A 22,920-nucleotide genomic window follows, 5' to 3' on the forward strand; every position below is an offset into this window, starting at 1 on the left:
TGTTTACAATCAAGTGGTGCATAAGTTTTATAAACATATCGCAAAAGCAACATGCCCAACTAGTTAGGCCAAAGAGACCTGGCGGGTTGGCACCCGAACCACAAAGCAAAGGCATCGCCCAGTACCTGCATCGTACTCTGAGGGGCTCTTCCATCACTTTTGTCTGGCTGTAAATGAGATGCTGAAGGAACGCCAACCGCTGCTGGCTTCCTCGGCCCCATCACACCTGACAGAGCAGTGCTCTCTCGTCATCTATGAGGGTACTGCTGAAATACTGAGAGGAAAGGAAAATATAAGAATGCATTATATCTCAGAAACAATAAATATCTAAATGGGGGAGCTCAAATGGTCTTTTTTTATATATGACATGGTTTTGTTATACAAATATTAAGGCACATGACCACTCAGTGCCATCAACATATACAACTATCTGTCTCATTTAAGACTAAATAAAACCTTTAATCTCAATAACAATGGAACTCACAGGTGGAGAATACAAATAGTAAAGATCTACAAAAATGAAGTAAAATGAGTTTGTACTTTACTTCCTCTTTGGAGGAAGTGCTATATCTTTGGAGCTGTGCTATATCTTTGTACTTTTGTCCTCCCAGGCTGTGACACTTTATGGTTTAAATCAGTTAGATTATTAGTTCTCTTTCTATTATGCCTGCACTTATTTTGCTAACTCAATTAAATTTAAAAAGGAAAATGGAGGGAGAACTGCCACCAGCATACGCTCACTTTTCTCAAGACTATTCTCTTACTGTTCACCTTTCAAGCAAAAGAAGATATACGGTAAATTTCTTAAGCCTGCCCAGATGCACAATCCACTGTCCCAAAATGCTGCCTCAGCACATAAAACGCTCAAAGGAGAAATGGAAATAAGGGCTGACCAGGTACAAAGGAGAAGAGCACAAAGAGGCTGGTTGGATCTCACAAAGCTGAGCCCAAACAGCAACTAGGGATCCCTGGAAAAGCCTGCAACAAGGAAAGCATGAAGGCACAACCTCTTCTGTTGCTCGCCTTGGCTCCAGGGTCTGGTATTCAAGAGGAAGGCTGCCTCCTGCACTTTGTATAGCCATTAAGAAGAGGAGGAGAAGTAGGAAGAGAAAGCAACATTGCAGGGGGCATCCATAAAGATTCCTTCTACACAATTCCACGACAAAGAAGGTGCAGGTGGCCTGCAGCTCCTCCTGTCCTGCCCCCTGGCATTTGTGCCTGCTCAGTTACCAGATCTGTGGAAGGGGTACTTTAAGAAGCTGGTATCCATGTCTCACAACCTCACAGTGCACAGCAGAGGGCTCAAATGGACACAAGCAACAGGCTGCTTCCTCTCTGCCTGGGGTAGGAGGACAGCCAGTACTTTATTCTGGGTCCTCCTGAGCAGAAGGCAGAGCCTGGCCACTGTCCCCCTGTCTCCCCAGTTTATCAGAAGCTGCAGTCTACAAAATAAAGGCAAAGGCAGGCAGCCCCTCTGTATGGAGGCAAAGTGGCCCCTACCGTATCCCATGCTGGTTGGACTACATAGGAGTGTTTGGTTGACTCCTGCCCCCTAAAAAGAAACAGCCTCTTGTACAGCAGTTGCCCGGGGATCTGGGAGCTCCCTTCTTGACCTGGACTCCTGGCTGCACATGGGCTGCTTCCCTCGAGAGCCTCCGAGGTCCCACGAAACTGGGGAGCTGGAAGAGGCCAGGCCAGGCCCTTTGCCACCCAGTCACCCACCCACAGGGTCGCTGCAAGCTCTTCGTGTCTCTTGACGACGGACAGCTGGTGAGGTGGCGGGTGCGCAGGACGTGAGGCCCAGCCGCTATCACCCTTGTGCTAACGCAAGCAGATACAATACACCCCACTGGGTCAACCGGGCGAAACAGCACAAACTGGCCGGTGGAGGAAAGCGGAGGAAGCCTCCATGTGCGGGGGCAGTCGATCTCTCTCTCTCCCCGATCTCCTTCGCACGTACCAGGGAGCCCTGCGGCCAATGTGTGTCGGGCCCGGCCTGCCTTCCTCGGTTTCCCCCTTCTCAGAGGAGGCCGAGGCCGACCCCACCAGCAGTAATGCCGCCGCCACCGCCGGGCGGCCGAAGAGAAACCGCGCTATGGCCGACGCCGCTTCCCTCTTCTCTCCATGGTTTCCCTGGGAACCGCGAGCCGCGAAGGCCGCCGGGAAACGGCTGGGGAAGTACGGGGGCCGACGAGAGACATCCTAGAGTACAAGGGAAAGGAGGACCTGCTCTCATGTCCCCGCGCGGCCGCCGTCGTGACCGCGCCCCTCGGTGGGAGGAGCCTTCCTGGTCTACTTTCGCCTTCCGGGTCTGCTTTTCCCTGCCTGACGCCGCGCGTGTCGATCCGCCATGAGAGGCTACGAAGAGGTGGCGGTGAGCGGCTACGAGGAGTTCTCGACCGCAGTCCAGGAGCGCCGCGACCGGCAGATCTTCGCTTACTTCAGCGGCACGAAGGACCCGCAGACCGGCACCAGCTGGTGCCCTGACTGCGTCACCGGTGGGGCATCCTCCTGATATGCACATATTTGCATGTTTGCATGAGGGAGGGGCAGCCACTGCTCCGAATCTTGCCCCTCCCTCTCTGCGCCTCAGTCTTCCTCCTCCGCCCCATTCTGTAAAATGGGCGCAATAACGCCGGCCGACCTTGCTAGGCTGTTGTGCCGATTCGTTTTAGTTATTCATGTAAAAGTCATTTCTAAACTGTTTCCTGGCTGGGGGGGGGGAACCCCTCTAAAACTGCATGCTGCATACAGAATTACACCACCTGAGGTGTGGGTTTTCCCTAGAGAAACGATGAGGCAGGGGGCATTGGAGGTGAAAATGGGTATCAGGCTTTGAAAAGCTGGTATCACTGGATCAAGTTAATCAGTTTTGCTGAACTAATTCAACTAGTTTTAAATGGATATTTTAAAAATCTGCATTTTTTTCTCATTTTGAATTATTTCGTGGGTCATGCAAACCACTGTTCTGAATAATGTTTCGGGTAGGGGGCTCTGGTGATTAATTTGTAACCAAGGGGGGCAATGGCCCCAAAATGTTTGGGAACCACTGCAGTAAAGCAGTGACTTGAGATAACACCCTTGATGCACATTAATGCACTAAAGTGTTATGGCTACCCAAAAAGCCCCCATGCTGTGAACCCAACAGGAATGATCCAGCCCCAATTGGGCTCCATGCAAGGGAGAGGAGGGGGTTGCTGGTAGCTTCAGGATGTGTTAGAAGTGTCTGGCGGGATCAGATGGGTTGGTAAGCAGGCTGCTTTTGCTTTCTTTCAGCGGAGCCCATTGTGCGGGCAGAGCTCAAGCACCTGCCAGAAGGATCAGTGTTCATTTACTGCCAAGTAGGAGAAAGAGCTTAGTAAGTATAACGTGGAGCGAGTTGGGGAGCATGCAGAGCACAGATTTTGAGCCAATCCAGTGCTGGGTCTTGTTCATGCAAAGGCCCTTTAAGTGAGCTCTGCCAGCTTTTAGGGATGGCTGTTGTAGAAAGCAGGACAGACAAATCCCCGTGTTCCCCCCCCACACACACATGTTGCACCTATTCACACAAGAATGGACACTTAATTTATCCTGGTTCAAATACAGCCTTGCTTGTACAGGTTTGCTTGGAAGTCACTTCTTTCTCTAACAAGGTATAATTATTATGATCACTGTCATAATTATACTCCAAACAGCATCAAGCTGACTCACAATAAAAGAAATCTAGTCAAAATGAAAAATTACATAAGGAATTTGATCATCAAGAAGCAATAATCAAAAGCTACATGCACACCCCTCCCTACATGATCTCTATTAAAATCAACCAGATAGAAATGTCTTCCAAAACAGCAAACAAAAACTAACTTCCAAACGCCTGAGAAAGAAGTCTGACTGGCATTGAAAATATTTTATTCTGGTTTTCATTGAGTGCATTTAATGAGGAGGTGGTTACAACTGAGAATGCCCAATCTCTCTCATTGCCAGAAGGGGGCGCTTGGACTGCCTGGCCAAACCATAAGGTTTGGTCTGGAAATAACCCCTGCACCACCTCTCCTTTTCTCAGGGCATTCAGCCTTTAAGGTGAGACTCCTCCCCCTTCCCAGGTCACAAGTAATTAATCCTCACAGATTAATCTTAATGAAATTTCCCCTCTCAAAACCTTCATGCCTTTTAACCTAATGCCTTTTAAAACTATTACCCATTTTTATTCCCCCCTCCACAGTTGGAAAGATCCCAACAATGAATTCAGAAAGAATCTTCACTTAACTGGAGTGCCTACACTACTTAAATATGGGACCGTAAGTATTTTCAAATGTGATGAATGATGGCTTGGAATCCACATTTACATGGTCAAAGGGCTCTGTGCTGATTATTCCAGTATTGCAAACAATTTTTCCTGTTTCTTAAAGCTGTCTCTTTAGAGCTGTGCTTTTATGCTTCCTGAAAAACTGTGCAAATGTCTACAAAGTCATGCAGTTTTTGTTTTTTTAAAAAAAGATTCAGCTCATGTTTACGTACTCAAGTATGAAGACCCACTGTGTTCAGGGCACCAGATTCAGACTGACTCCCAAGTAGAGTACAAACCATTAAGTTAGTCTCTTGTTACAGCTGAATTACCTCTCAGCACTTGTAGCTGGAGCCAATTTGACTTGGAAAATAAGATCCCTGCATGACTTAGCTTTGGACTCTGCTACACACTTGTTAACCAATGATTAAACGTTTCACAACATTTCCCTTTAGGTGCCAGGCTGCTCGTTTAGTAAGATATAAAGCAACCTTGTAGTCGGTGTGGAATTCAAGCTGTGTAGCTTGAAAAAAAGCCTGGCAGTGTGCCAAAGTAGGAAGGGATACTTACTTACAGGAGGACTTTAATCTCCTGCAGTTTTTCTTAACCATTTACAGTACAATGTTTGTTTCAGCCTCAGAAGTTGGTGGAACAGGAATGCTTTAAACCAGACCTCGTGAGGATGCTGTTCACAGAAGACTAAGTTGTTTCCGCTCTAATGAAAAGAGTTTGCTGCTACCAGCTGAGGACCTGACCAGAATTCCTTGAGAGGAAACTAATCATGTCTTAAAATACAGACAAATGAAGTTTGCAGCCTGCAAGCCAATTAAGTTAAATAAATTTTTCTTTGATTTAGTGAGTACCATCCTATAACAGTGTATCATCAAACTGAAGCCGATATGTGATGTGTTAACAATGTGAAGTACACAGTTTTTATAAACAAGAAGACAGGTCCCTGCCCTCAAGGATCTTACAATCAAAGTCAGACAACAGGGGAGAAGTAAGGCTAGGAAAAATGGAGACAGCAGCTACAATGAAACTTCAAGTGGGAAACAAAAATTTAAGTCAAAAGGTCTCAGACAAAGGTGGTTTTTAAAAGGGACGTGATTGAAATACACAAAATTGCTCCTCCCTGATTTCACAGGTAGCCAGTGTCCTCAAATCAATAAGGCGGACCAACAGCAAAGTCTGTTGCTTAGCTATTGCTATGGAATGTCACTGCCTTTAGAAGCATCACATGCCGCTTTTGGCTGAAAACCTGCAGAAAGTTATAGCCCATCACATCCTCACTGAGCTTAAATATGAAACGCAAGAGAGGATTTTGTATTACGCAGCTGGAAGTGGTTCTCACTGACCAGTTACATCTTGCACAGTTACATCTTGCACTCCAGCGATAAATTTAGCCAGTTAATGCAGATGGGGTTGCTTATGCTTTTTTAAAACAGATCACATAGATCTGAGAGCTCTTGTCAAAAGGAAGATGCAGCTCACAGGCTTTTATTTATCCACGGACTAATACAAACCCAGCACACACTGATGAGCTTTTAAGTCTCTTTATTTGCTGCTCTCAATAATGTGCTAAAAACTAACCACCACCGGGATTATATATATAAGTGTGCGCACACACAGAAAGAGACAGACATACCAACCCAAATCACCCACCTTTCTACTGATAAGTCTTTTGGGAAATGCAGTGACAACTTTAAATCTGGAGGGGGTGAGAACTTCTTGCTACTTCATCCAACGCATAAAGAAGCTGTTTATGCAGCCTCTGGTAAAGCAAAGCCAGAGGATCCATAAGAGGTGTTGAGATCCCCCAGGGTGACTATTTTGTACTGTGGCTGCTTGGCCAAGGCAGCCCCATGCTTGGATGATTCCAGAGTAGTGCCGCCACTGCAACTGTCCCTCCTGCACTCACTGGGGATGCCAAATGGGCTCACTTCACAGAGGTGCTGTTCTGCTGCTGTTGCTGCTGTTGCTGCTCTGCCAGGGCCTGCTGGAGGCGCATGCGCTTGCGAGAGTAGTGCTGCCAGTGCAGGATCTGCTGCTCATCGATGAACTTGGCGCACTGGGCATTAACCAGCTCTTTGCGGAAGTGCTCATACTGCAGAAGCTCCAGCATGTGCAGGCATTGGGGGTACCTTCGCGACAAAAGGGCCATACACATTAGCAGAGGCTTTTAAAACATGTCCGGACTGCCAGGCAAATACAGTATGATCAAGTCTTATGTGCATTTAATATGCACAAATGCAATCATACACAGTTGAAGTTGGTTGAAATCTTACAAGATAAGTGCATAGTCGGCGCATAGATAGACTCTTGGTTGGGAAGCAAGGATAGAGAGCTTAAAAACACACCAAAAGTGCCCCCACCACCCTCCCAAACAGCTATACTTTCCATTTACATTTTTCAGCTACCCAAAGTTTTCTCAGAATGTCCAAATATGCAAAGCTTGGTCTGGCACTTGCCCTCTAGAAACCGCTATTGGGAAGACTGTCTAAACTGAACCCATTTAAGAGATTATGAGTGTAGACTTTTCACATGTTTATCTATGTTATATTCAGATACCATTTTAGACCAAGTTATATTAAAGGACACATAATGTAACTGGATTTTTTAGCCAATTTTATTTTTTAAGCTTCTTTTTTTATCTGCCTCATGATAAAAGTAATGTAAATACAAGAGTCCTTTTCCTCACATGTTATGCAAACTGATCAGCCTTGGAGACTCTCTCAGGGCACTGGTATAAATTCCAGCTCAGCACACTGAGCAATTTTTTTCAACTTCATCATGCATTAAAGGGGGTGGTGCACACATTTGTACTTTGATCAAGTGATGGGTAGACAGAAAACCCTTGAGTCTTGTGCGCCACTTGTAACAATCAAAAACCAGATTTATGAACTCTGGAAAAAATGACATAGTACAGGCCCCAGAAAGGCTGTGGCAGTTTGGGACAATGACTTGTCAGGCCTCTGACACACAAACCCTAGCCTTCAAAACCACTGCAGAGTTCAGAGGGCTACTCGTGGGGTTTTTTCAGATAGCCAAATGAGCTCTAAGCTTGTTTAACACAGCAAGATACACAATTGTAACTCTTACTTTAGGTATTTGGCATACTCTGGTTCTTTCCAGTAGAGCAGGTATTTAAGGTAGTTAACAAATGCTTTGTCCTTGAAGAATCCTCTCTGGGCAAGAACTAGAAGAAACACACAAATCAGTTTACTTAAAAGTGGATTTTCCCTGTTTATCCTCACAGCAATCTGAAGTTAGTCACCATTATTCCCATTCTATGGATGTGGGGAAAGAGGATGTACAACCAGAATAAAGGTTAACTATACACAAAACACTCCTCCAAATGCATAGCCTATATTTTAGCCATGAAGTCACACAAAGACTGAAGCTCTTACAGAAAACTGAGAACACCTTTGCTGGATCTGGTCAAGGATGCATCTAGTGCTTTCTAATTTCAAGCACTTTAGCCATAACTGTTTTAACTTGAGTTTTCCTGTATGTTTTATATTCTCTAATCTGTTTAGTGGGTCTTGTCCAAATCATGAGAATAAATAAAACAAAAATCTTGTTGGCATCTGTCTGTCTTAAGAGACAAATGTAGTGAATCTCTGAGGGTAAGTCAAATTGCTGCATAGCAGTACCGAAGTGACCTTCCATGGTGTGCAAGCCTAAGCAGGGTGTATGGCAGTTCCATGCTGCCCAGAAAACAAGACCCCACTCTCAGCCTCACTGATGTGGTCCAAAGGAAAGCAGAACAATATGTTTGGCACCAGCTTGGCTGCAGGAGTTGCTGGAACTTTATGTGTTTGTTTGTTTGTTTGTTTGTTTGTTTAATAAACTTTATATACTGCTTTATTGTAAAAAATAATACCTCAAAGCAGTTTAATAAAAAAAGAATCAAGGGGGAAAAGATTAAATCGAGAAAATTTCACTTGAAAACACACAAAAGTCAAAATACTGAAACTGATTAAACTTACAGGAACACCCCCCCCCCAATTTATGTGTGTTTAATGTGTATGTGACTGCTCACATGTGCATCATGCTGAACCCACAAATGCAGAGTGGGCATTATGTGGCATCTGCAATAGAGTCAGTTCTGCCAATTGAAGGGGTCAACTGAGCACATGTGAGGTAAGGCAATCTTGTAGGGTAAACCAGTCCCAAGTTGTTAAGGAGTCAAGTTAGCCACTTCCCTTTTCATTAATTTTAAAATTTTCTGCTTACAGATAGGTAGCCGTGTTGGTCTGCCATAGTCAAAACAAAACAAAAAAATTCAAAAAAAAAAATCCTTCCAGTAGGTGCTCCTTCCAGTAGGTGCTACTGGAAGGAATTTTTTTATTTTGTTTTAAAATATTCTGCGTTAGTGAACATTAGTTTATCGGGAAAGGGACAAGGAACCTGCGGTTGTGGGGGGAAGTGCTCCACATGTTCCTGGACTACAGCTCCCATAATTCCTGTCCACTGGCATGTCAGCAAGGGCTGGTAGGAGGCAGAATCTAACGACTTCTAAAGGGCCCTCCATTTGTCCTTTAGCACTAACGAAGGATTTGTTTTGAGTACAGTGGTACCTCTGGATGCGAACGGGATCCGATCCAGAGCCCCGTTCGCATCCCAAGTAGAACATAACACGCGACTGCAGGTCGCATTTCGCCATGAATGCACGTGACGTCATTGATCGTCTGCGCATACGCGAGCGGCGAAACTCGGAAGTAACGCGTTCCGTTACTTCCAGGTCGTCGCAGAGCGTAACCTGAAAACGCTCAACCTGAAGCATATTTAACCCAAGGTATGACTGTACTTACAGTTTAGGTAATTGGGGTTTGCCAGGCACTGCACAAACTCCAACTCCAGCTGGAAGCGAAGGCGATTGCCAGTATCATCTGATGCAGCAAAGAGAAGAAAGGTGAGTGGGATTAGACAAGAAATGAAAATGCTTCACCTGATCTCACTCAGTGTGGGACAGAGCTGGAAAAAGGTTTAGAACCCCCAGTGCTATCCCTGCCCAGAAATTTGAAAAAGCCAAATGCTTAGAACATCAGAAGAGCCTGCTGGATCAGGTCAATGGCCCATCTACTCCAACATCCCATTCTCACAATGTCCAACCAGAAGCCTGTGAGAAATCCACAAGCAGGACCTGAGCACAAGAGCACTCGCCCCTCCTGCAGATTCTAGCATCTGGTGGCAAGGGAGGTGTCTCCCAGAAGCCCCAAGCGGAGCTCTCCCTAGCCCCTGCCTCTCAGAGATAGGCTCCAACTGCACATGGAGGCTCCACTCCCAGGATGGTCTCTGGGAACCAGACCAAAGTGTGTGTGTGGGAGGGGTTGTGTCGAGGCTTTTGTGACCAGCTGGTAAGTCCAAACGGCCAGGGAGGGAGGGATGCGGGTAGGCCCTCCCTCATGCAGCAATAACTAGCATTCAGAACAGCTTCCAGACTTCCCCTCATGCCCAACAGTCTTTGAATGGCCGTGGCCGTCTGCCTGCCATGGGCTACCCCACGCATATCGCAGCAGAGAGTTCCGCAAGTGAACAGCGTGACCTTTTTTTGCATGGCTTGGGTTTCAATGCGCTGACAAGCCAACGGAGGCCTTTCCAGCCGAGGGGAGACCCCGCCCGGCCCAGGTTCCCTCCTCGCCTCCCGCTCAAACACTCACCACTCTCCATAACGACGACAGCAGCTTCCACGGCTTCTCCACCAGAAGAGAAATATGGTGGCGATGGTAGCGTCTGCGCCTGCGCAGCGTAGCTCGGCCGCAGTGCGTTTTGGGAAACTCTGGGGCGGCGGAGGCGGTATGTCGCTGTTGCCGGGGCAACGGGTATGCTCTGGGCCTGGCGAAGGTCCCAAAAGGGAGGGTCGAATTAGGGGCGGGACAGGCTGTGGCTATGGCTGTTGCTTGTTCCATGGAATATTTATGTATTTGTTTATTTCAGAAAATTAATGTGCTACTTTTATTTTTTTAAAAAACACCTCAAAACTGTTTACAAAAAAGGTAAGATTCTTAGTAGAAACAGTTACAACATAAAAAATATTAAAAACCAGCAATAAATCGAAAGTACGTCAGCATTCTCGCTATCTAGACAGGCTTGCCTAAAGGAAAAATGTTTTTAGTAGGTGGGAAGAGTACAGTGAAGATACCTGCCTGATTTCAATACACAGGGAGTTCCAAAGTGTAGAAGTGCTGCAACACTAAAAGAATGATTTCTTACAAATACAGAGTAGGGCGTTAAGCAGCACCTGTAACGGTGCCAGGAAAATGCCTCCCCTGCTCCATGAATTGTAAACAGTAGTGGCACCAGGAAAAAAAAAAAATTGTAAGGGGCACAGAAGGGGTAAAATATGTTTCTCGTTGGCTGGTCTGTGTCCCACATGCTAAGGCCTCTGAAAGAAAAATAACAGTAGTCCAGTAGGAGTCCAGATTGTTAAAACAACAACAGCCTTTTCATGCCAGTGATCACTGTGGTACCTTGTGGCAGGGAGTTCCAGGAGCCTACTATGGTGAGGATGACAGGGTGGCCAGATGCCTTCCTGTAATGAGGACAGCCCTCTCTTTGAAGGCCCAACCCAGTTCAAAAATAAAGAAGGGAGATCATAAATCTGTGATTCTGTAGTCAGGAAGGCTTAACTCTTTGCTAAAGTCAGGGTTAGGTCCAGCGTCACAAGCCTGCTCCACACAGCTGCCAGTAACTGAAATGCATCTATTTGCAAGGTTCTGTAGAGCTCTCAAGCAGGGATCCTAATTCTGGGTCCTAAGAACAGCCTGCTGGATCAGACCAATAGCCCATCTAGCAAGCAGATGCCACAATGCAAGCAAATCAGGATGAGTTCTCCATAAACAGGTGGTCCCCATTGCAATGCTGTCCACACTGCATCCCTGTAGGAAGAGTTTTATGTCAGGAGTTTTGGAAGCCCAGCTTCAAATCACCACTCAGTCATGAAGCTCCCTGGGTGACATTCGGTCACACACCCTCTCTCAACCTTGCCATCCTCACAAGGTTGTTGTGAGGATAAAATGGGGAAGAGGACCATGTGGATTATCCTGAGCTGCTTGGAGGAAGGGTGGGTTAATGAACGGATGATAGCAAAGTGGACATCCAATGAAGCTGGGCTTTGGAATATTTAGGACAGGTAAAAGAAAGTAATTCTGCTGAGGAATTTGGAGAGTATGTCATGCAGCTCAAAGTTAAACTGTGGAACTCACTCCCACAGGAGGCAGTGATGGCCATCAACCTAGATGACTTCAAAATAGGATTAAACAAATTCATGGATAAAGGCTGTCAGTAGCTATGCTCTGCCTCCACACTTGGAAAAGTTCTTGTGCTCCGATCTCACTTTCCTTTGCAGAGGTTTTATTTATTCTACCTCGTGATTTGGATCCTGCTTTCCCCGCCTCGTGGCTCCCATCTCTGGTTTTGAAGTGTTCAAAGGGCACAGGGATTTTGATACCAGAAAGCAAAGTTAAAGTTTTATCATTGGTGCCTCCTCCCTTTGCATTTAATGTTTCACCTCGCCTAAGTGTCAGGCTGTGTCTGCCAAGGGGGAGGGGGAAGGTCTGAATTTGAGGGCACAGCAGTAGGGAACAAGGTTCAGACACCCCAAACTATCATATTTTACTGGCATATTTGCTAAAAAATATCAGACTTGTTTGGGCCACCTTTTGAATTCCTCTGCAAAATGCCCCCAATGTTGTGAAAAGCTTGTGTTGCTCTATTTGCCAAGGCTGGTCCCATAAATTCCACGTGATCTCTTAACTATTCTGGAGCCACCCAGTCAAAAGTCTCCTACTGGCACCCGCTTTCCACGTTTCCTTCAGAGCTCCAGGTCCTGATAATGGCAGACCAGCTATTAAAAGAAATTGAGGCTGCAGGCATCACGGACCTATCAGAAAAGAGGTCCCTGGTGATAAAATGGGTAAAAGGGCTGTTCCCAGGTGTGGAGGTGGTCACCACAGAAACCCTTCAGCAGTGGATGAAGGAAAAACTAGAGGAGCTGATCATTCTTGTAAGTAGCAACTTCTTGCTGGCAGGAATAGTTAAACTGTGGAGCTCCCTTCTGCTGGAGACCACCAACCTAAATGGCTTTTAAAAAGATGATTAGGCAAATTCATGGAGAAGAGGGCTATTGATGGCTACTAGCCAAGGTGCCTATGTTCTGCCTCCACAGTCGGAGGCAGAGTGGTCAGGAGCCGCCAGGAACAGGTGGTCAGCTAAAATGAATTGAAGGCTTCAAGGCCAACTGTATCCATAAAGGGACTGATGTACAGTGGTACCTCTGGTTACATACTTAATTCGTTCCGGAGGTCCGTTCTTAACCTGAAACTGCTCTTAACCTGAAGCACCACTTTAGCTAATAGGGCCTCCCGCTGCTGCCGCGCCGCCGCCACACAATTTCTGTTCTCATCCTGAAGCAAAGTTCTTAACCCGAGGTAATATTTCTGGGTTATCGGAGTCTGTAACCTGAAGCGTATGCAACCTGAAGCGTATGTAACCCGAGGTACCACTGTACTCTCAGAATCTCTGATGATTAAGAGAAGGTTAGAGAGATCAAAAGTTTGTATTTTTTCACAAAGGGAGAATTTGGGAAATATGACCTGTCTGGCTTAAAGACTAGGAAATATATGAAAGTGGTCAGCTTGGAAGCATCTAGATAACATTGCAGTGATGAGTAGGAGGTATGGTTCTGACAAGGATAAATCTTGACAAATATTGCCTTTTGATTTCCTGTCCTAGTGGACTGTTGTTGGGGGGGGGCATGTTGCTGTGGGTGCAATTTATCTTGTATTCAATAAAGCACTTTATATTTTGGTTAAATGTGGGTTAGGTGATAGCACTACCAGGTGATTCACAGCTGACTGGGAAACACCCCCTCAACTAAAAAAAGTATACAGTATTTCTCATCAATGGTTCCTCATCCAAAGAGAGGGAGGTTTCTACAAAATCTGGGCCACAAATTTAGAAATGGATGCAGCCCAGTCCTGTGCCTGTTTAACCAGGAGGACCCTGACTGAGTCCCAAAGCAGGCCTGGGATTGCAGGAGCAGCAGCACCCAGCTTCTTCCCAAAGGAATGCTTTTCAAGGCACAAGGGTGTTTGAAGTGGGATGGGGACAGCCTTGGGGATTCCTGTGGCACTGGCCATCCCCAATATGTTGATGCCAGGCCTCCCAGAGCACATACTCTCCAACATTTCTCTCATGAAAAGAGGGACGTCCCATTCCACAATGATAATTTTACTATTTATGCCCCACACTTCTAACTGGGTTGCCCCAGCCACTCTGGGCAGCTTCCAATATATATAACAGCATAATAAAACATTAAACATTATACAGGATTGCCTTCAGGCAGCTCCAGGGTCTGATAGCACCATACCCTCCAACATTTCTCCAGTGAAAATAGGGATATCCTAAGGAAAAGTGGGACATTCCAGGATCAAATCTGGAATCAGGGACCTCCCTGGAAAATAGGGACACTTGGAGGGTCTGAGAGCATTCCCAGCAACCCTTTTCTTCTTTGACTCGCTTCAGATATACAAATGCTTCAGATCGCAGAGCCTCCGGACCCTATTAAAGGGTTTCATTTTCATCCCAGTCACGTTTCCTATTGTGGGCCTTCATTCATGAGCCCGGGAGATATTGCCAGGCTCTCCTCCTCCTCTGTGGGTCTGCTTGAATGAGAAGCTTGGTTGCAAGGCCCTCTGCTCCACAAAGGGGTCAGGACACCCATAGCTGCTTCTCACTGCATTTCAAGGTGAGAAAGTGCCACAGAAAGGGCCTCTATTGATAGCCAAAATCTGAGTTGCCTACTGACCCAGATTCTCCCCCCCCCCCCGACATCAGGAGGCTAAAACAACCTCTGTGGTGTAACCCACAGAGTCAAACAAGCAGGATTTCACTGGACATTCCTTGGGTATGTTATTTTTAAAAACTGCCATTTATACAACAGCCTCAACGTGTCCTTTTTAGAAACGGTTTTGCTATTTTTGCACAAGGAGATATCATGTAACTGTTTTAAGCGGCATCCTATAATCTTCCCCATTCCAAGAAAGCGTTTACGAAATGAGTTTTAGAAAGGCTTCTCCTGCTGACTTATTCTTAGCTTTTGTTAACATGGCAGGAGAGGGTGTCTCTTTACACAAAGTGGTTTTAGCAGTTGAGAAACTATCATCTTCACAAAGCAAAGAATGCCATCCCTCCCCAGTAAACACAGCCTCTTCCTCCGGCTAAAAGGAGGTGGGGGCAGCCCACCAGACAAACCCACAAGCTCACTTTCCCACGTGGGATTTCAGGGGACAGCGCTCGGCAGGATGCTTTGGCCCTTCGCTGGGCCAAAATAAACGGCAGCCTTTTCTATTCCAGGCCACCCAAGCCAGGCCAATTTTTGCTTTCTTAACGGATAAAATATGCAGGACAAAGATGGACCCAAAAGTTGCATCTGTTCTCTAAAACTAGCTCAGCTGAACATGCAAGAGAATAATAGAATCATATAATTGTAGAGTTGGAAGGATCATCTAGCCCAACCCTTTGCAATGCAGGAATAAGCAGTTGTCCCACACAGGGATCAAACCTGCAACTATGGCAATATCAGCACCATACTCTAATGAACTGAGTTGTTCAGTATCTGACCATTATTAAATTGATTGAGGCAGCTAATTTAGGGTGTCGTCTTGAAAGGGCAGCTACACTGTTACTTTTTAATCGATAATTATTGTGTTTTTACTCCCAGGTCAAGGTGATTGTGGAACTTTCTGGTCAAAATGATGTAGCCAACTTTGGCTACAATGCTTCTTGACAGGTGTGAGTGTGACATTGGCTGCTAAGAAGATTAGAAGAGATTTGTATCTGGTTCAAGCCAAAAGCGGGCTCACCTAGTCCAGCATCCTGTTCTCACAGTGGCCAACCAGATGCCCTAAAGGAAAGCCCACAAGCAAGCAGAACCCGAGTTCAATAGCAGCAGTTCTCCCCCTGAGCCCCTGCTATGATTCCCAGCAACTGTGTGCTTTTCCACTTCAGGCAAGAAAACCATTTGGAGCTAGGCCTGGACTTTAGGTTAGAGGGTCTGGCTGCTGCACCAGAAATGGGAGAAGCTCTGGCAATCTCCTGTAACATTTTACGGTTGACCCCGTTATTCCACCTGGCTCCATTTTGCTGCTGCTGTGTACTGTGTTCATTTACTTTGAAGGGGAGGAGTTCAGGAGCATTCTGGGAAATTAACCTGGCTCTGTCATCCTGTTGACTGAACTGAATCCGCTTGCCCAAAGCTTATCTGGAGGAATGAAATGATGTTTGGTTGCAGTGTTGACATGTCTCCCTAGTAAACATTTTGCACAAATGCCCCCCCCCCACTTTCCGAGCACATTTCCCATCACTTCCCAAACTGCAAACAGCCAGGGGGGTTGTCTTTTTAAAGTGGATTTGTTGCACCATGGCAACAGATTGCCTGAATTTCCGGTAGATGCTCAGATCCCTCCCACAAAATCCTGGCAGTCTTAGGGGTGCCCAAAGTACATGGAAATGCCATAAAAAGCTTGGAATGAATTGGTGATTAACAAGAAAGGCATATAAAGAGCCCACAATGGAATCAGGATGAATGCAGGATAGATGCGCATTGTCACATGTAACCTCCCCACAAGCAAGTCGGAATGAAGGCTAAGAACATTTCCTACAAAAATGTGAAAAGAAGACAAGAATAATGAAGCAGCATTTTTGCCTTATAGGGGGTCCCAGGCTGAGGGGAGGCAGGAGGCAAGGCAAGTGCTCCTGGATGAGTCCAACAGTCTCTCCTCTGACGCGTCCACATTTGTAGGACACCCCTCTAGTTTAGGGGGGGGGATAAATAATAAACAGAGAACAGGGGATGTTCAGATTTTTCCTATGATAGACTGCTTGTGTGGTTTGTTTTTTTAATATCAAATGTCAAATTCATTTGTTTTTTGTCTCATGCTTTGCTGGAGCCCTAAGCATGTGGTTAGCCTGCCTGTTGGGGGTCCAACACTGGGGTTATGCATTTTTTAAAAAGAGAGAGGAAAAAGCTGATCTTTGGAACCAACCACATTCTCACAATCAACCCACCATGGTGTCCCAGTGTTCCAAAGAGCTTGATGGGGCCCAAAAATGTCCTTTTGACCTATGTGGTCCCTGGGACTGACCTACTGCTGCCTTGCCTTCTACCTAAGGACTGGGCTTGGCCCCAGAGAGAGGCACCCGTTGTGTGCCAGAACGGAGAGCAGTGTTGGGGAGCCCAGAAAGGAGGCCAAGGAGGCCCCCTTCTCCGTTTGACTCAGGCCAGGTACAATTCCAGGGCTCAGGTTGCCAGAGGGGCCAGCGCCTCTCTTTAGAATCAGCCTAGCAGCCAACCAGTCTCCCAGCTGGGCCCAGCCAACAGAAGCGTCTCTTTGCTCTCCTTCAGGTCATACTGACACAACCGCACCACAGGTATTTTAAGCCTCCACTGCTTGAAATAAACGCTGCTCGATTTGCAAGTCGGTTTTGTACAGCAGGCTCTTTTCCAACCCCTGGCAACACAAGTGTGTGCGGTTGTGTCAGTCTGGTCCCTATGGACGTTGTTAGTGCCAGTCTCCAAAACAAATACCCTGAGGGTGCTTTCAGGCACGAGACAGGACTGACTTTGTGGCTCATTTTGCAAATTTGTGCCTGGTAGGCATGAATAGCCCTCTTCTACATGAATTTGTCTAATCCTCCTTTAGAGCTAGCCAGGTTGGTGGCCATCACTGCCTCCTGAGGGAGGGAGTTCCACAGGTTAACAATGCATTGCCCTGAATCCCACAACACTCCACTTCATAGGATGTTCTCAAGTTATAGTGTTATTAGAGAGGAAAGAAGGCTTTTCTCGTTCCACTTTCACCATGCCATGCATCATTTTATATACTTTTATCATGTCACCACTTACTTGCTTTTCTCTAGGCAAAAACGTCCTAAACGCTGCTACCTTTCCTCATAAGAAAGTCGCTCTATCCCCTTAAACATTTGGGTTTCCCTCTACTGAACCTGTTCCACAGCTGTTCCACCCTCCCTGAATCCATGCTGTCAATAAACTATATCCACCACACCCCAATATCTCTTTCTGGATTTTTCAAATCTAGATTAATCATTCTTCTTTTTTTACTCAGTTTACATCTCTTTGCAGCAGCTTTCCTGACTCGTCACTCATTTGCCCAGTTTGGACAGCTGCTCCCTTGGGAGCTCTCCAGAGGACCCCTTCTTCGGATTTCATCATCGTGAACTGTATGGGGATGATCCACAAACTTTGGGCACATCCCTTCAGGTCACAGAGACTCAGAAAATTGTAGAGTTGGGACCTCCAAGAGTCATCTAGTCCAGCCCTGCATGCAGGAATCACAGCTAAAGAATCCCCAGTGCATGGCCATCCAACTTCTCTCTTAAAACCTCCAATGAATAAGTGTCCAACTTCTTCCAAGGGAGTCCATTCCTCTGTAGAACAGCTCTCACTTTCAATTCTGGTCATAAACGTTCAGTCACAACAGTCTGGTTTACTGCTTAGTCCACTCTCCTGTGAATGCTGTATTATCTATTTCCCTTTACCCTCCTTCCAATAACAGAACCTGCTTCCAAACTTTAAGGGGACCTCTGCTCTTGTTCCTTTGCAAAGAAGCATTTTTCAGGAGCTGTTGAGGAGTCACTGTGTCAATATTTTGTAAGCACAAGTATATTGCTTGGGATTCATTCATTCATTTTACTTCATTTCTACCCCACCTTTTCTCCTCAAGCAGCACTGGGTGGTGCGTACCTGGTTCTCTGCCTCCTCATTTAATCTGCACAACAACCTTGTGAGGTAGGTTAGGCTGAGAGAGTGACTGGTGAGCCAGCAAGCATCATGGCTGAGTGGGGATTCGAACGCCGGTCTCCCAGGCCTAGTCCGATACCACACTGGATCTCTATTGGTTTTATTGTATGGGGAGTGTAAGCATCATCCATCCGCCCGCCCCTGCCCCCCATCTGTCTGAGAATAAATCGGTAGGCTTCTGGTGTGAGAGAATGCATGCAGCACATTAAAGTGAAAAAGGATTTGCTTTCACTTGCTTGCCAGAACAGTAGAATGTATCTGTCGTATGGAAGTGGGAGAACCCTTTTGAAAAGAGTAACCCTATCAAACAAAGTGGGGCTTACTTCTGAGGAGGCTTACCAAGGAATGGGAATTCTAACCTCAGGCAACCCAGGTGCAAATGGAAACAGGGCAGTCTTTATTCCAGATTATCGCTAACCCAGAATACTTTTCGTCCTGGTTCTGCCCTGCTAGAATGCAGCCTTTTGCTTTGGCCCACTTCCGGGTCCAAGAATTACTTAACACAGAATTCACCCAGAAACCTTCAGAGATTCTCTCCTGCAAAGGTCAGGCAAAATTTGCAGAGAGTTTCACTTGCAAACAGGCCATGGAAAGAGGGTGTGCATAGAAGATGCTTATTTATAACCAGCCGAGGACACAAGCTGCAATTTCTTGACTCTTTCTCTGTCATTAGGCAGCAGGAGCAGCAGTAAGATCATAGGGATTCCTGCGTGGAACAGCAGAGCCTTGATTAGAGGTTTGGCTCATCTGGCCACCAGTTGTACTGAGGGTTGGGAGTAGGGAAGGGAGCAGCAGGTGATGCTGCAGAGCTCACAAAAGCTCCATTGTATGAATGCCTGTGAATCGTAGACTTGTAGAGTCGGAAGGGACTCCCAAGGGGCATCTAGTCCAACCCCTTGCAATGCTGTAATCACAGCTCAAGAATCCCTGACAGATGGCCATTCAACCTCTGCTTAAAACCCTCCAAAGAAGGAGAGTCCACCACCTTCCAAGGTCATCCGTTCCACTGTTGAATGGCTCTTACCAGTGCTTTTTTTCTGGGGGGACGCAGGAGTATGCATACCCCTAAACATTTCGTGAATCTAAGTTTGGCACCATTGAGGGGCAGTATTTCAATATGAGTAGGAAAATGAGAGTACCCCTAAACATTTTTTTTAAAGAAAAAAAGCACTGGCTCTTACTATCACAAAGTTCTTTCTAATGTTGAGTCGGAATCTCCTTTCCTTTCATTTGAATCCACTGGTTTGGGTCCCCTGTCTCTGGAGCAGCAGAAAACAAGATTGCTCCATCTTCCATGCGACAGCTCTTTGGGAATTTGAAGATGGCTGTCAAATCAGCGCTCAGTCTCCCCCAGGCTAAACACACCCAACTCCCTCAACTCATAAGGCTTGGGCAGCTCCAGCGGGCAGGACTAGGAAGCCAATTTCAGCCAAACATTAAACACCAAACATGGTTGTCACCTACTAGTCATTTTGCTCTTTTCTTCTTGTTGCCTCAGGACACTCGGACTTCAGCAGAGTTTGACGTCAGCCACTTGCCGGGTGCCATTTTGGTTCCTCCTGAAGCAGATGCCTTGCTGGAGTTTTTCAAGACACGGCTTGCGCCAGGTATAGCCAACTCCTCATGTGGTGAGATCTTCACAGTCTTGGCAGCAGGACTGTGGCAGGGTGTGTGTGGTGGGACCATCTCATCCATCAGGCGGGAGAACCTGGTTAACTTCTCCACACAAATCATGAAGGCACTAATGCTTCTAAATAAATGATGTAAGATATAATAATATTAATAATTTTTTATTTATACCCCGACCTCCCTGGCCAGAACCGGGATCAGGGTAGCTAACACCAATAAAATTACAATAAAACATAATAGGAAAGGAAAGGAAAAAAACACTATATAGTATAAATAGTGTATGGTATACTTCTTTTCTTCTGTTTTTTCTAAGCTTTTTTTTTTAACTTTATTATGTTCAATTGAAATATTCTCAATAAAAAAATTTAAAGTAAAAAAATGAAATTAAAAATGTATTACGTTTCGGAACCGCAATTTTCAAGATCAATGACAATCCACAATGCTTCCTTCCAGCCTTCTCGTTTATACACATATTTTGTTATTTATAACTTCCTGATGTTTTGCAATTCTCTTTTCGCAACAAGACGAAACCAGCCCTTTCTCTCTATGGGCGCAGAATGAATGGGTCTGGGGTCTGCAAGGCCTAAGGCTTTATGGCAGAAGGTGAGCGAAAAGGTGAAAAGTTTAAAGCGTGAAGGAAGTGCACGTGGAATGTTTGAAGGCTTTTAACCAGCAGTGCTGTTTCCCTGTGTTTTTCCTACAAAGCTAGTTTCTTGTGACGTCTAATTAACCAGGTTGTAATAACTCGGTCATCCTGATAAGAGCTGTTAAGTTCTGCTTGTGAGCAGCACACCCATTAATCAGCTCAGAAGAGGGTCAGGATGATGTGAGTTTTCTCCAGTCCAGTTATGCAGACTTTTACTCTAATCACTTTTCTCTCACACACATCTCTGTCTCTTCCAGGGCGGGAGGAGGAGGGTCCCAGCAAGCCCATCATTTGCTACTGCACAGTGGGTTATCGGTCGTCCATGGCAGCTCAGCTGCTGGGCAGCTACTTCTCCAAGGAGGCTGGGAAGACCTGCATGGCCTCGCCCAAGATCTACAATGTCTGTGGTGGCCTGGTGGCTTGGGCTGTTGAACGGAGGCAGATGGTAGACAGGCAGGAGAGGCCCACCTCGGTGGTACACCCCTACAGCCCCACCTGGGCCAAGCTCCTGGAGCCTGAATTCAGGGCAGAGATCTGAGGAGCAGCTTGAGCTGGCAAATTATTCCAAAGCATTAGCAGCAAGTGACTGTCAGAACACACAAGCACCCACCCCATCCTGAAAGTAGCATTTCAAGGACTCTCAGGCGTTGCAAAAGAGACTTGCCAGACAGTTCAAGTCTTGCAGTGTTTGCAACAGAATATTTTGGGAAACGAAGCAGGGGCAAGCCAGTGTGGTGTAGTAGTTAAGAGCGGTAGACTTGTAATCTGGTGAACCGGGTTTGCTTCCCCGCTCCTCCACATGCAGCTGCTGGGTGACCTTGGGCCAGTCACACTTCTCTGAAGTCTCTCAGCCCCACTCACCTCACAGAGTGTTTGTTGTGAGGGAGGAAGGGAAAGGAGAATGTAAACTGCTTTGAGGTTTTGCGCAATTAGGCACTGTATAAAGTCTATGAAATAAAGAAATGAAATAAAACGATGGCTTAGATTCCTCAATTACAGAACTCCCTTGGGAAATGAGGGCTGCATGTTTCTATCACACGGGTGCCAAATAGACAGCTTACTTTTTTGTTATGTTTTGGGAGTTACAATGAGACTTATATGCCTTGATTATCCTTAGTGAGGTAGAAAACAGGGGCTTTCTGCTATTCTGCTGAAATTTAGTGTTTCAGTAGAAAGTATTGGTGAGCCGATTGAGAGAGATGGTGCTTATCTCATTCCGCTTATACATTCCCTACTTGGAGGCTCCTATTGCAGGATGCTCTGTGCAGGGAATCAGTCCGCAGGTGGGTGTTATGTTGTGCTTGGGGACAGGGAAGGAGAGGGGAAACGGAGCAGGCAAAATACACCAAATGACTTGAATTGCGAATCTTTTTTTAAAAAAGGACATAAGATATGTAAATAGAGAATACCTAACAATTCCACTTGAGCATTTTGCTCCTGGAATGTCAATAGATTGGGTAAGCCAAGGAAGTGACGGAGAGTCTGGAATGCTCCGAAACAAAAAACCCCAGACTTTATAATGCTGCAGGAAACTCAGTTTTAAAAAGAGGCTTGAGCTATTAACACTTATAAATATTTCTTGAGGCATGTGGTATTCAGTCACAGGCACCTCTAAAGCTGGGAAATATTTGCATGTCCCCTCATGTATCATTTAAAGAGGATGCAGTTCTTACACATTTCTTAAAGGGATCCTACATGAGGGAAATTCATTGGGATTGATCTATGGCCCAAATAAGGACAAATAGGTGTTTTTAAAACCTGTACAGTATTTGATCTTCTTTGAGGCTTTCAACAGGGACTCTTTATATGGGTGGGAATTTGAACTGGGCATTGGACCTGAAAGATGATCTGAAAGGAAAGTGGTGAGCCACAGCTACAAAAAATCCATGTAGTTTAGCAGAACTTTTAGTTTTTACATGGTGATTTTTGGAAAAGTATTTCTCTTTCTGCTGTCAGGATTGCAACACATATATTAGAACTGACTGCTTTGTTCCTCTGATTTGATTATCAATACCAAGCAACCCCCCCCCCCTTTCCACAGTCTCTCATGGCTTTCTCCTTCAAAGCCTTAAGGGTGAGAAATTTGCCTTTTAAAGGCAGCAATCTCCGAGTTGCCAAATCTTACCTTTCAAGTAGGAATTTTGCAATGGCTGAGGCAGCCCTCCCTGGTCACTGGAAAAATCCAGCATAAGTCAGCACCATTTTAAAACAAAAAACCAAAACTAAAACCCAGATTTTGTCCCAGAATGCACCTAAATCCAGGCATGTGAGATTAAAACAGGGGGAGAAAAACAGAGAAATTTGTTCAATCCTGGAGTTCATCTCCATCGCTTTTTGGGATGCCCTTCGCCTGCTTTCAGGGTCCTTTCTCCCTTCCATAGAGGGATATTGGAAATATCAGGTACTGATGACACAGGTGGGGAAAGCTGGAAGTGGGGGAGCAGCAGTGAAGACCCACATTTTTGGCTCAAGAGAGCAGCCTCAGCTGGCAGAGACTGGCCTACTTCTTACGTTCAGCGACAAATACTTCAAGTCCTTCCCTAGCATGGAAAGGTC

General features: G+C 45.9%; 4 protein-coding genes across 5 annotated transcripts in view; 2 read left to right on the forward strand and 2 right to left on the reverse strand.

Moving 5' to 3' along the window:
- KIAA0753 overlaps positions 1-2,154 on the reverse strand; it is a 128,959-nt gene extending 126,805 nt beyond the window's left edge. For both annotated transcript variants that reach the window (XM_079954515.1, XM_079954514.1), the window contains exons 1-2: positions 1,961-2,154; positions 126-274 (exon numbers count right to left, since the gene is read on the reverse strand). In XM_079954515.1, the coding sequence (XP_079810641.1) occupies positions 126-221 (96 nt within the window). In that variant the 5' untranslated portion in view covers positions 222-274; positions 1,961-2,154. The remainder of the gene's footprint in view (positions 1-125; positions 275-1,960) is intronic.
- Positions 2,155-2,287: 133 nt separating this feature from the next.
- TXNDC17 (thioredoxin domain containing 17) lies at positions 2,288-5,126 on the forward strand. The gene is made up of 4 exons (XM_079954636.1): positions 2,288-2,498; positions 3,277-3,358; positions 4,202-4,277; positions 4,899-5,126. Exons 1-4 carry the CDS (start codon positions 2,351-2,353, stop codon positions 4,965-4,967), a joined length of 375 nt encoding a protein of 124 aa, XP_079810762.1. The 5' UTR covers positions 2,288-2,350; the 3' UTR covers positions 4,968-5,126.
- Positions 5,127-5,801: 675 nt separating this feature from the next.
- MED31 (mediator complex subunit 31) lies at positions 5,802-10,016 on the reverse strand. The gene is made up of 4 exons (XM_079954635.1): positions 9,928-10,016; positions 9,079-9,156; positions 7,364-7,460; positions 5,802-6,405 (listed from the first exon to the last, which is right to left on the reverse strand). The coding sequence occupies exons 1-4, from the start codon at positions 9,935-9,937 to the stop codon at positions 6,201-6,203; spliced, it is 390 nt and encodes a 129-aa protein (XP_079810761.1). The 5' UTR covers positions 9,938-10,016; the 3' UTR covers positions 5,802-6,200.
- A 1,681-nt stretch (positions 10,017-11,697) lies between these two features.
- On the forward strand, positions 11,698-21,337 carry LOC307203659 (tRNA uridine(34) hydroxylase-like). Its single transcript, XM_079954632.1, has 3 exons — positions 11,698-12,272; positions 19,588-19,696; positions 20,622-21,337. The coding sequence occupies exons 1-3, from the start codon at positions 12,102-12,104 to the stop codon at positions 20,900-20,902; spliced, it is 561 nt and encodes a 186-aa protein (XP_079810758.1). The 5' UTR covers positions 11,698-12,101; the 3' UTR covers positions 20,903-21,337.
- The last annotated feature ends 1,583 nt before the right edge of the window (positions 21,338-22,920 follow it).

The sequence above is a fragment of the Podarcis cretensis genome (assembly GCF_951804945.1).
Source record: "Podarcis cretensis genome assembly, chromosome: 15".
In the NCBI taxonomy this organism is placed as follows: domain Eukaryota; kingdom Metazoa; phylum Chordata; class Lepidosauria; order Squamata; family Lacertidae; genus Podarcis; species Podarcis cretensis.